We start from the raw sequence: 13856 nt of genomic DNA, 5'->3' as shown, positions 1-13856 counted from the left end.
ATATATATATAATAGTGGGGTTCCTTTTGACATGTTTATAAATGCGTATATGTAGCTTTCTCCATTTTGATCCCCAGTCTACTCTCTTCTCTCCCCCTCATCCCAGTCCTCTATTCTGCTCGTCTTCCTTTTGTTTATTAATTTTTAATTGATGCATTATAGTTACATATAAAATTGGAATGCATTGTCAAGAAATTTCTGAAAGAATGTTCAATGTCCTTAGCAATCAGGGAGATACAAATCAAAACAACACTGAGATTTTATCCCACCCCAGATAGAATGGCAATCAAGAATTAAAATAATGATAATTGCTGGCAAGAGTATAGGGGAAACAGGTACTATTATACATTGTTGGTAGGGCTGCAAATATAGTAAAAACACTTTAGAAAGCAGTGTAGAGGTTCTTCAGAGACTAGGAATGGAACCACTATATGACCCAGCTATCCTCTTCTTGGTATTTATTCAGAAGAACTAAAATCAGCCTACTACAGTGATATTTACATACCAATGTTTATAGCAGCACAGTCCATTACTAGTAAAATTATAGAATTAGCTTAAGCACCCATCAATAGATGGATGGATAGAGAAAATGTTATACACACACACACGCACACACACACACACACACACACACAGGAATTCCACTTAGCTATGAAGAATAATGAAATTACAGCATTTGCTGGTGAATGAATGGAAGTGGAGAACATCTTGCTAAGTGATATAAGCCAGACTCAGAAAGTCAAGGGTCAAGTAATTTTCCTCATATGCAGAAACTAGAGAGAAAATTAGGAATGAAAAAGGAGATCTTGTGAAAACAGAAGGGAGATCAGTAGGGTAGAAGCACGGGTCCAAGCAGGAGGGAGGAGTGGAAGGAAAACGGAAGAACTGAGGAATGAAGTTGACCAAATTATGCTGGATGCATGGATGAATATTTAAGGCAACTGATTTTTAAAGAGAAAAAAAGTATTGATTGCACCAAGATTTCTGTGTAGCTACTATGGAGCTGAGCCATTTGGTAGGTAGAGGATCACATAAGATTTAACAGTAATGACTGGAAAGGTTATACAAGAAAATCGTGCTGAAAAAGGCAATTTAAACCCTCTACAGGCCTTAAAACTGTAAAATCTCAGCTCTCAAGAATGCAGCCAGATATATAGGAGGAAAATAATATGTATATGTGTGTGTAGCTTGCACCCACTGCAAACCTGTTAGCTTACCCATGGTAAGGTGCACTTTGCAGTATTACACTCCCTTTGGAGGGAGAGTTGGGATCCAGATCCCAGCAGTCTGACTTAAGGGTTCATCTTGACCCTTTCCTATCTAGTATCCTCCCTGACAAACTTATCAGGACAAAAGAAAGAATCTGTCTTGGAGTATGAGTACCAGATTGCAAGTGCATTTTGCTCCTGTATGTAAAGAATGTAGCATCTCTTCTTTTGTAGAGCCTTTTTACTCTTGCTTCAGTGTCAACAAAATTGGTCATCTTATCTTCTCACCTTGGTATATGACAGTCTTAAATAACAAGTTTTGAGCAGAGGCCAGCTAGTCATGATCAGATAGCTGATGACTTGATGGAGAGAAGGGAGCAAAGCCTAAACTTCCCCAAAGATGGTGGTCTGGGACCTTGTCTCTTGGGCATAACCTCTAAATGTTCAGCTTGTCCTGGGGTGTCACCTTGTCACAGGCCTCTGCAAGCACTGGCGTTGTAAAAATGACCTAGACTCAGCAGGAAGAAATTCCAAAGTGTTAAGAATGTAGGAAGCTGAATTGCTCACTTGAGAAACATTTTCATCCAAGGTTAAAATAATGGGACTGAATGAAGTAGTAAAATTTAAAGGATGAAGTTTTCAGTTGTCTGGGCACATGTACTTAATCAATACTTCATGTTCTCATAAACCCAACTCTGCATGCATTTTCTGGATCATTTCCAGAAATGAGGGATCTTATTCTTTTTTTTTTAATACCCACCTCCAATACCCATGTCTTCCCTTATCAGATTGTTGCCATTGGAGGAACTTCATTTTATTACCCACTGTTCGTATCTTGTATTTTTTAACAGTTGGGCTCCATTAGAAATGAGTATATTTGGGAAGATAGGATTTTATGGCAGAGGGGACAAGGAGGCCATGAGTGAAAGAAGAAAAGAAGATCCTGTTACCGTTAGGAGCTTTCATCCACCACCTTTGCAGAACTTGTCCACAAATCTGATTGCCCAGGGAGACCTTACTATCTTACTTAGTAAGATAGTAAGGTATTTTCAAGTCACTATTTTTAAATCCTCTAAACTTAGTAAGATAAACTTTCATAGTAAGATAAACTTTCTTGCCAAAGGCATGTTTTAGATTGGCAATGAGGGTGAGTCAAAATAAGGCCAAATTTTTTAAAGTTAACATTAAACTATTTATTGTTTGTCTCCCTTCTAAAAGTAAAGTAAATATAATTGCTTATAACCATCCTGGTTAATATTTCAGGAAACAATAAAAGTTAGTAGGTCCACTTACCTGGAGACAGTTGCATTTCCCTTTTTTTTTTTCTTCCACTTTCTACTTATGCATGGGTGAAGAGAAGGCTTTGGGCTGGGATGGTCTGCCTCAAACCAGCTCCAAACTTAGAATTCACCAAAAGGGCGGTCACATTGGCCACCCCCAGGGAATTATGGCTCGCCTGAAGGCACTGTGTATGGAAGGCCCAACTCTGAAGGCCTAACTCTAGTGGTTTCCAGTCAGAATTATGGGCCACTCTTGCCCTGGAACACACCCTACCTGCTGTGGGCACCACTCCAGTCTGACCCAGCCTTTTCTTTTCATTTTGATTCAATTTTCTTTTGGAGATTAAAGGAAATAAAAAAGGGAACTGAAAAAGTTTTGGTTTGGGGAAGGTGAAGGGAGGGAACTTATGTTAGAAAGTTTTTGTTCAGTTTTTTTTTCAGTGCTTATCTCTCCTCACACTTTTTTTTTTTGTTTTGTTGTTTTGTTGTTGTTGTTTCTGAAATATTTCTTGGCATGTTCCATACTCTTCATTACATTTATTTTTCCAACCTGTGGAAACCTCTTGAATTCCTATGTAAGGCAAAGAATGGTTATTTGCATCAATATCCTTTGTGCCAAGTGGGAGTTCAGAATGCATAGAATTTCTGTGCATGTGAGACTTGGGTATTTTACTAAGTTTGTTGCCCTATTAAAAATCAGGCATGATGAGGTGGCATGCATCCACTCAGGACCCCCCTTAAGCAGTGCTGGGACCCCTTTTGGAGGTCCAGGGCATGTTTCTACTTTGACTTCTAAGGTGAGGACTGAAGAAGTAGATAGCATTTTGTACCTCTGACAATTAAGCTTAAAATGTTTATATTGAAGAGAGGCTAAGAGATAAGCTAAAGAATGTAATTTGTCTTCCATTTGAAGATGTCAGGGAAAGTTCTTGTGTTATGTAGGTGGTAGACCATCAATGTGTGGAGTAGAGGTGATTTCTGTGGATAGAGAGCAGACCCTCCACCATGCAAATGAACTGTAAGCCACCTGAGGGACAGGCACCAAACATAAAAAATGGGCAGCAAATTGTGTTTGGGTCCCTAGCCACTGTAAATAGAAGTATTTATATAATCTTTTGGTGGGAGGAGAAAATAGACACAGTAATTAAACTTGTAGTGTTTAGTTAGGAAATGGAGTTTGCTTAAAAGTGGCACTGATGGCAGATGCAGGAAGCATACATGAAGCGGACTTGTCCAAGTTTTTGTGCTAAGTTGTATTAAACTGTAGAGCCATTCTGAACTGTGCTATGGAAAAGAGTAGTCCCAAAGTTTCCTTTGCCAAGGATTTTTTTTTTTTTTGTAAAGCAGAATATAATATATAGTAATTAAATTAGGCTCCTTTATCTCCCTTTCCTTGGTGGTGATAAAGATGAGGGCTGAATATATGGAAACGTGGATCACACCACTGCCCTGTGAGGGGTGCATTATTATTTTTCCCATTCTATAGATGAAGAAATTGAGGCATAGAGTGGTTAAGTTACTTGCTCAGGCTTATGCAACCATTTGGTGCTGGAGCTCAGACAAAACTTATCATTTCTTTTGGGGAGAAGAAATACATGCTTTAAATGTACCTACTTAGTGCATATCAAGTTGTAGAACTTTTAAATTAGAGATTTGATGTAAGTTTATGTTTAGATTTCTCTGTTTCTCGATGTTAAGGAAGGGTCAACCAGATTAGAATGTCTTTATATTTAGCAATTGAAGAACGCTAACCATATATTTATCAGATTTAGTTTGGAGACACAGACTAAAAATAACTGGATACCTTTCTTTGATTAAATACAGTTTTAAAAATGGTGACTTGAAAATACCTCAAGGAGTCCTTCTAGGATTCTGCATCAGTTGTACAGACAGCAATGCAAAAGATGAGTGCCCAGAGTGAGTGACTTGTGTAACCCTGTTGTACTGTTAGTACTTTGTGAATTATTTGAGCTTTGAAAGGAGAAAAAACACTTTGAAAACTGAATTTAAAGTAATTATTGTGATGTTATTAGTGAAACCCCAATTTTCTTTACATTGAAGGCAATGGTTTTTAGAGGATTTAAATATATTAAGTTCACTATTTAGTATACTTAAACTATGGCTTCCAATATATTTAAATGTATTAACTTCTTGAGCTTATTAAAGAGATTCATAGGATCACAGGGAATTAAAATAAATGTTAGAAATCTGTATCTCCTCTCATTTGACCAAATCCTACCTAAAGCAACCCAAATGAAAAATGTACCCTACTTTAAAGACCTCTAGGGGAAAAATATTCTAAAACTCCCCTCTATAACTCATTCCAGTACTTTAACAACCCTGAGATTTAATGTTTAGAAATTGGTTTCTAATATATGGATGAAAGGAACTCTAAATAAAAAATTGGGAAGAGCTATGCATTATGTAAAGGACCTCCCATTCAGAAAAAAAGAAAATACTTAGCTGGGGAAAAAAATTTCATTATGATAGTACATACCTGAAACTTAAAATACTTGAATAAAAAATAAAAATAGAAAATGCACCCTCCCTCCCAAGATTTTTTCCATCTGTTCCTAGAACCAGGGCTGCAAATTACCTTGAGAAGAAATCTTATCTGGCTTTATATCTTTTGGCAAGTTTTGCTTAATTTCAGAAGGAGGGGAAGAAAGACTAATAATGCACGTGCGCGCGCGCACACACACACACACACACACACACACACGAGCACAGATGACACACAAGGTGGTTTCCTAAGCAGTTTGTTCTGATTCTTCACATTCTTCCTGTCAAAATGTTTGCTTATTGCTTTCTTTGCATTGTTATTTGATCCCATTTCTGAATGGTATTTGTTGGAAATTGAATAAATGTGTTCCATTTTTCATAATGTATGTCTTTGTATGGTTAATTATTAAGCCATTCTGAAGTCTATAGACTATTGTTTGTTACCATTTAATAACTTTTTTTCTTAGAAGGGATATAGAAAATAGTTGGAAGAATGCCTGTTAGTAGCTTTAACATATGCTTACTAAATTTTTTTGTATTTACTAACTCATCTGGTAGCATCACTAATCTTATTTATAATTTTAAGATCACTAAAAATTCATCCAGGAGTAGAGATGTAGCACTTCTTATTTAGATCTATACCTAGCAATTAAAGCTATGAAATTTAATGTGGAAAATTACTTTAAACTTCTTAAATGTATTTTGATAAGCTTAAAGGTTGTATGTTATTTGCTTGTGATAACATGAGAAAAATGCTCTCTTGAATCTTAATCATTTGCAAATTTTTATCAGGTGAAATAAGCAGATTTCCCCGCTGACTTGTTTTTAGAAATATTTTCTAATATATAGTTAAAAAAAAATAAGTTCCTGAGATTTACTGATGAAGCCTGAAATATGTTCTAAATGCCACTAAGGAAAAATGTAAGCCCTTTTTAGCTCACATCAGAAGACCAGCAGACTCCTTGCCCCTAGGTTGGGTCTGAGGTTTGCAGTAAAGGGGCTGCTGTGGACCCCTCTGAAGTTGCATCCCTTGTTATGTAACTCCCTTATGCCTCTGAAATTTGAATGCACCTGTAATTCTTTTTTAAAAGCCCATCATAGCCCTGCATTAAAAGCTATCCCGCTATATCCTTAATTTATTACCTATGAATCATTTTTGGACCTTGTTCACCAATGTTAGTTAATACCATTTCCCTATTGGGATAGATGCCAGATCCTTTTTTTCTTTTTCCCTTTTTTCTCCTCTCCCCTCCCTCCTTCCTGTCCTCCTTATGTCCTCTTGCCTTTATGTATTTTAAGACATTTGGGGGTCTCATCTCTGGTCCCCAGGGACAGGTGTGTGGCCAGTGGGCACCACCCTGCCTGCCCTGCCCCCCCTGCCCATGTCACTTTTATTCCTGCAGGCCCGGGGCCCGAGCTGCTGAGCGGCCCCAGTACCCCGCAGAAGCTGCCGGTGCCTGCGCCCAGCGGCAGGCCCTCGCCTGCGCCCCCCACAGCCGCACAGCAGCCTGCAGCAGCAGTGCCGGGGCCCTCCGTGCCACAACCAGCCCCCGGGCAGCCCTCGCCCATCCTGCAGCTGCAACAGAAGCAGAGCCGCATCAGCCCTATCCAGAAGCCACAAGGCTTGGACCCCGTGGAGATCCTGCAGGAGCGGGAATACAGGTACTGCCCTGCCTGGGAAGGGTCAAGCCATAGGATTGGCAAGTGCTGTCCTGCACAAGGGTTGAGGTGCCTCCTCAGGCTGTGGTCATTCTGTTATGGGACAGGGAAGAGCCAAAAGGAAACTCTGGAGGCAGAAACTCATGCCACGAAAATGGTTTCAGAACAAAGCTGTAGAGAAGAGTTTGTGTGCCATTGCTGGGACTTTGTGGTGGCCGACTGTGGTTTTGGTCATGCAGTCAAGAAAACTTTATCCCCTCCATGCATGACAGGTGCTGGGATCCAGACATCAAAAGCCCAAGGATATGGGCATCTCACTCTCGGGTTACGCAGTGTGTTTTCCTTGTTTGTCAGTTTATGCCCTTGACGGTCTATGAGGTGATCAGATGTTGAGTATGCTGTGTTGGGGTGACCTTCAGATTGGTAGCACTTCTCATGATACTAAAGTATGCTTTGGTAGCTTGCTATAATATTTTCTTTGTTTTAAATCACACATGTTTTGGTCTATTGCTTGGAAAATCCTGTGTAAGTATCTTCAAATGGGGTCCTTATTTAAAATGTTATTTCAGAAACTTAATTTTCACTGAATTTGGCATTTTTATCCAAAATTGGGGTTTGGCAGACTTTTTCTGTAAAAGACCAGACAGAAGAAAATTTATGCTTTGCAGAGTTGCACCTCTCAGGCACAAATACTCAGCTCTGCCCGTTTTGTGTAAAATACCCAGGCAATAATTGCTTGGCTTCATTCCAATATAAAACTTTATTTATAAAAACAGACTGTAGACAGGATTTGACCTGTACACTGTATTGCAGACCCCTTATGTAAATGGTGAATGTCAACTCAAAAGGGAGTTCACTTAGTATTGAGCCAAGATAAAGCCAAACCAAGACTGTGGATCCTAGATTTTTTCAGAAAGTATGCTATGGTCAACTAGCTATATAACCTTGGTTACATTTCTTTTCTGTGATTCAGTGTACTCATATGTTAAAAGAAGGTATTATGGTGTTTCTCATAGAATTGGGAAGACATAATGGCATAGAAACATTCAGTAAATATTAGTTATTATTATTATTTCCCCAATATTATTTAATTTTAAAGGAAATCAGCATTTAAAATTTTAATTAATGTTAGTATACATTGTTTGAATTCCCCTTTAAAACATTACCTTAATCTTTATTGACAAGCACATGACTTGTTATTAGACTAAAATTAGTCAATTTTGAGGGTTACTTGGAAAGATTCATAGTAACTGGCATTAGATGTATATAGTTTTTTGGCAGAGAAGTATAACTTTACTCTTTCATTACTATCCTCAGCTAAGAGCCTTTAAGTTGTAGTTTTCAAAATTTCACATATACCTAGAATGCTAGATACTTATCATCAAACAATATTTCAAAACTGATATGTGGATTCAATTGGGTGAATAGTTTTGTGGTACAGTGTCAAATACTAGCCCAGCCAAGGCAGGAGAACTGTCTTCATGTGTAATACTTTGTGTATGTTAATATAGACATTGAAAAGTCAACAATAGGGTAAAGAGGCATTGTGAAGTTACTCTAAATTTTGGATTCCCTAAGAACTAACATTCTTTTTTCCTACTCTGAAGGTGCAAAGCTGCTGTACCTTTGTTAAATCATATGAATTGCCCTCAAGACATTCTCTATCAAGAAATTTTGTGTAATATCTGGCTTTTTCTCCTTAGCCTGTTTCTTTTGTGTGTGTGTGTGTGTTTTAACTGTTTATTTTGCTGACTCCTAAATTTTCTATATTATTTTCACCAGAATTTTAATTGCAGGGCTAATTTGTAATGAGCTCATATTTGTACCTTTTTTGGAAGTGTGATCTTAATGGATGGTTATGAAAATCTTTTATTCTCCAACCCCATATTAATAAAAAATTTGTATCAGTTCCTTTTAAATTATACACATTGTAAAATGTGGTGGAATGGCTATTTTTCATATTATTATTATTTAATATCTTTTGTAAACTGTGTGGCTTTAGAAATCATTGATCTCAACAACCTTGGGTCTGAATTTTTTTATGGCCTTCTAGAGAAGAAGCATAAGTTTCTATTGGTAATATTGCAGGACCATATCTTTGTTATTTGTAGAGTAATAGTTGCTTTTTGCTTATATGAAGATCAATTGTTTATCTGCAGAGACTAAATTTATCTATTAAAAAGTTTAGATTAAGGCCTTTAGATACTTTTTCAAGACAGTCACAAACCTCTTTTCTTTTGATTCTCTGTAGTAGAATGGCTTACTAGTCTTTAGCCTGGTTACAAGAAGGATCCATTGCATTTTTATCATCTGGCTAAAGATTTGAACAATGTCTTGAAAAACCTCTTTTACACTTTGATAAACTTTGAGCAAAAATTATCTGTCAGAAATTCTTTAACAGATGTTAATATCTTTGGCCCTTATAATATCACTTACCTTGTCTGTGAAAACTGCAAGGAAATTATGAGAACTTACTTTTTTTTTTTAACTTTTAAGTCCGTTGGCTGGCTTTTCCTTGTTCATCATAAAATCAGAATTTTGACAAATTGACCTTCTTTAGTACGTCGTAGCATAAATAAGTTTCTGCATGTGAACACTTTGCCTCAGATCTGTACAAGCTCTCCAGTTAAGACATTTTTCCCTATTTAAATTGGATCCTTTTGTTTTTGATGGAATTTTATTGCTTCTTTCTGTAGTTAGTGTCAGGGAGAGATTTCTACCCGCTGCTCCTACCCCCCTTTGGCATACTTCCTTTGCCGTCTCATTACACCCAAGTTCATTTCCTTCCATTTAGAGTTAGATGTCTGAACAAAAGTACTTCAGGAGTTGTCGCATTGGCGTGTAAACTAATTCCACGAATGTTTGCATGGGAAATGCATTTCACAGTCGAAGGGGTTTATTTGGGAAGGGTATCTTTGAATATATCAGCCCTATCTGCAATGGAGTCAGAATTCAGTGTGAAAACAGTCTGCTTGTTTCGGGAGCAAGCATGGGCTCCCTACTGGTGGTATTTTTGGTCTTGCCCTAGTCTCCATTGCAACCCTGAAAATTTCTTCTCAAAAATTACCAATAGCCGCTTTACCAGCAAAGTTACAAAAAGTCATACACATGCTTTCTCTCTGTCTTTTTAAAGTGTCACTCAGCTCCTTGAAGGAACAAAATGTACCAGTGTCATTTTCTGTTCAAATAACTCTCCTACAGGAATCATAAACTTCTTCTCTGGACCTGAACAAATATCTGTTGCCTTTAATGGAACTCTTTTTCTTGCCAGAACAGTAACCCCTCTTGATTTACTGTTCATCTGTATGAAAAACCTGAGTGACCTAATTCTGCTTCAATTTTCTGTACTCGTGAGGACACTAAATGAGTCTCCCGCAGTCATGCAGTATTACATCTTGCTGTTGTTTCAGGAAGTTCAGAATCCTGAATCTCTTTATCAGACTACCTGCCGAATCCCACTGATGGGAAGATGAAATTGTCTGGAGTGGAGCATTATTTAAAATGAACATTTCTATTAAGCACAACAACAACAAAGATATAATTTTCTATGTTAAAGAAGCCCCTCCTGTACCTTTGCTATCTACCCACCATGTGCAGAATTGAATGCATATCATTTCATTGTGAAGGTTTCCTTGCCTCTTCCAGAGTTTTTACTTTGTACTTCTTGCTTCCCTTTCATAAAAGAGAGATGTTTTTGTGTTGGGGACTGAGATTCATTAACAAATGACAAGTCCCTTAGGAGAAGCAGTCATCACAGGGAGAAAGAAGTGTACCCCCCAGTTCCTACCTGCTCTAGTGCCTCAGGCACCCACACCCCTTGTTGCAAGCTCCCACTCCCCACCTCTTCCTTTACCCTTCCCCCTTTGCCCTTCCTTTACCCTCCCCTTGTAGTTCAGTGAGGTTTAATCTCAGCATCATCAGCCACTTGTCCTGCAATGAGGTTATTTATTTCCTAGTTCCATAGTCCTTTGGAAGATTAAGGAAAAGGCAGCTATTCCCTCTGATTTAGCACCTGGCTCACTTTGTCCAAGAGCAAACCAGAATATAAAGGGGTAGTTTGAGTTCTAGGTTATTCAAATACGGAAGGTCTGTCACAAATCTAGAACCAGGATAGCCAAATTGTTGGCAGCCATCTCACTCCACTACAATATTCGATTTTCTTTTCTTATGGGCATAATCATAAGGCCATAAAGTAAAGTAGTTTCAAAGGTAAAATTGTTTGTATTTTACATTTTTCCCCTAGTGGATTTTCCTCCTAATGGCCTTAGTATCAAGATACATCATCTGCTGCTATATTTGGAGAATTGGGGCTATGTGTGTGGTTAATAAAATGAATTGGATAAATGAATTTTGTATTTGTTTCATAAAATAAAAATAAAAAACCATGATAATAACCCCATGACCATCATGACTGGGATGAGGGAAAAATTTGAGAGAGTTTGAATGATATTTCCAGAAAAGTAAAATGGTAAAATCTTCTCATTGTTGTTTGAACTCACACAATTTTAGTCTGTTAGGTGTTTAGACCATTTAAAAGTGCTATTATTTGCAATGGTGTGCTTATTGTAAAGTAATAGCTAGGTGGTGATGATAATGTGAACACAATGGCGATAAATCATTTAGCAAATCAGAATCAATGGCAAGCGTACCAAATAAAATAGGAATCTATCATCTATATTATTTATAGTGAAGCCAGTGGAAAATAAGTCATTTTTATTTTAATCATCTTTAAATGTTTGAAAAAGATGGTATTTTATTTCCCTCCCAAATCAAACATCTGAAATTTTTAGGCACACACTCATCTTGATATTTAGGCCATAGGAAGTATGAAGATCCGTTGCAGCACCTAAGTATCACAAGGTTTTACTCTTTCAAATTACTCTGCAACATCATAAAGGTTGAAAAATAATGTAATAGCCATTTTTGACAGAATCCTTAATTTCCAACTTTTGTAGTGGAGGCCAGGAAAGTTCTCAGAAAGTGTATTTTAATGATTAACTTTATTATCACAGTGGTTTTGGTATCAAGTAAATGAGGGTTTCAACTCTGGTCCTATGATGTCCAAAAGTTCTTTTATTTTCATCATCAGTAAAATGGGACCATTGTAGTATTCACCTTGTGAGATGAGTGTGTGCTTGTGCACATGCACTTGTGTTTGTGAGATAATTAAATAAAATCATCCATTAAATGCACTTAATTTAGTATAGTTAGTATTTACTAGGTTAACTCACTACTTCTTTTATTACTATTTTTATGAACTCTATTCCAACACAGTTTTGCCCTCAATTTAGGAGGCAAATACATTTAAATGACACATAATTACGCATAAGAATAGGATTTAAAACCTATTTCAAGTGTGTATTTGTGACAATAATGGTATTCCAAAGGAATGAAGAGAGATGTCTTGTATTTCTGTTCTGCTTTCATTATGGGGAAGTACCTGCAGTTATATTTTTGATGGAGTCTAAAATCAGAATTCCCAGCATCCTTCTCTAGAAACTCTTAGATTTTAACTTCTATGTACTGATGCCCCTGATTTTTGAAAAATGCCTAATTTGTCTTCTTTTCTCAAGCAAGCACTCTGCACAGAGGAAGTGGTTGTGGCTGGCAGGGCTGTCTGAATGTTTGGGGTTGGCTGGTTTCTGTGGCCTCAGTTCCTACTGCTCTTGCCTGCTCTGCTTTAGCTGCTGTTGTCATCAGAGTCTTGGCAAGGAGTACAAATGGCCTGGTTGCCTTAGGACAGAACTGGAGGTTAAAAAGAAAATTCTGGTCTCAGCTGTGCACTCTGGCTGGCTGGGAATTAGGGAACAAGTCAGATTTTCCTGTCTCTCATTTTCTGTTTGTTAAGAATGAGCAAGAACATTTGATTTTATTCCCCCTAGATGTAGCATGAGCTTTCTTTCCGGGTGTTAGAGAGAAGTTATGGAGAAAGTCAGAGTGTTAGGTAACATATAGCACCTGTCTATATTAATTCAAAGGTAGCTTTTCTCAGCTTAACATCAAACAATGTAGCTGGGTGTCAGAAATCTACTGTCAGTAACTGGTATGTTTTGCCATGAACTTGAACTGAGGTTATTGTCGATCATTGAAGACTAAATCGTAATGTATATTTTCATCTCCCCCCTCCCCCCATTTTATTATTTCCTTTCAGACTTCAGGCTCGCATAGCTCATAGGATTCAAGAACTGGAAAATCTGCCTGGCTCTTTGCCACCTGATTTACGAACCAAAGCAACCGTGGAACTGAAAGCACTTCGGTTGCTCAATTTTCAACGTCAGGTAATACCTTTTCCCCAGTGAATCTGAGATGTAGGAAGTAAATGTAATTGTTCCTAAAGGGTGATCTGAGTGTTTCCTTTAGTCTCTTCAATGTTGTTATAAAGACATAAACTTAGCAAATTAGCATATCTTTTAGACCAACTGAGTATAGCTAATAGTATAGATGAATTGCTTGTTATGTTTTTTTCTTCTGCACATCAGAAACATTTCTTCCCCTGGACTCTGGTTTACAAAATCAGGGTTTGGGCATTTGTTACTGTGAATGAAAAACCTGGAGAACAATTAGGGCTAGCTCATATTTGCCTTTATGGTGCCAAGGAAAAATGAGGAGGTGGTTGATCAGAGTTTCTTGGTAAGCACAAAGGTAAAATATTAGTCATGAAAATAATTTTTTAAAATGTGATAGCCTTTCTACTATATAGCTCATTACTCATAGAAGTACATGAAACAATGTCTTGTAACTTGATTACTCTTTTCAAAACCTAACTTTGGGGCACTTGATCCCACATTGACTAATCAATGAGTTGTTATCTGGTCTTATTATAGTTTTAAGTAGTCACTTCTTAAAAACTAGCATAATGGGAGAGAAGGAAGATGGCGGCGAGGGGAGTGCATTGCCCCCGTGTGCTGCTTCACTGTGTGGGAGTATGACAAGTCAGGACAGCTAAAGGATATCTTGTTAGGAATTTCCAGCAATAGTGGGGTGCTCCGGAACCTGGAGGAAGGATTTCCATCGCACGAGGATCGGCTATGGGGACTCAAACGCGAGAGGTTTGTCGCACGGAGGGTAACACTGCTTATTCAGCAAATCGCCCCGCGGCTAGAGTCTGCAGCGCGCGCTGGGATAGAGACGCAGGGTTACAGCGCTGCAGTTTCTGCCAGCCGCGCAAGCACTGTACTCAGGGCTGAATTCTGGGTTCGAGACGGGG

The 13856-nt window shown here is 37.9% G+C and overlaps 1 protein-coding gene across 8 annotated transcripts in view; it reads left to right on the top strand.

Annotated features, from left to right (window-relative positions):
• The window catches only part of Smarca2 (SWI/SNF related, matrix associated, actin dependent regulator of chromatin, subfamily a, member 2), a 171675-nt gene that overhangs the window by 29030 nt on the left and 128789 nt on the right, over positions 1-13856 (top strand). For all 8 annotated transcript variants that reach the window (XM_015492887.2, XM_015492884.2, XM_015492889.2 and 5 more), the window contains 2 exons: positions 6394-6652; positions 12801-12927. In XM_015492887.2, coding sequence (XP_015348373.1) covers positions 6394-6652; positions 12801-12927 — 386 coding nt within the window. The remainder of the gene's footprint in view (positions 1-6393; positions 6653-12800; positions 12928-13856) is intronic.

This window comes from Marmota marmota, unplaced genomic scaffold (genome assembly GCF_001458135.2).
Source record: "Marmota marmota marmota unplaced genomic scaffold, marMar, whole genome shotgun sequence".
Taxonomy (NCBI): Eukaryota; Metazoa; Chordata; class Mammalia; order Rodentia; family Sciuridae; genus Marmota; species Marmota marmota.
This window is presented reverse-complemented; position numbering and strand designations above follow the sequence as displayed.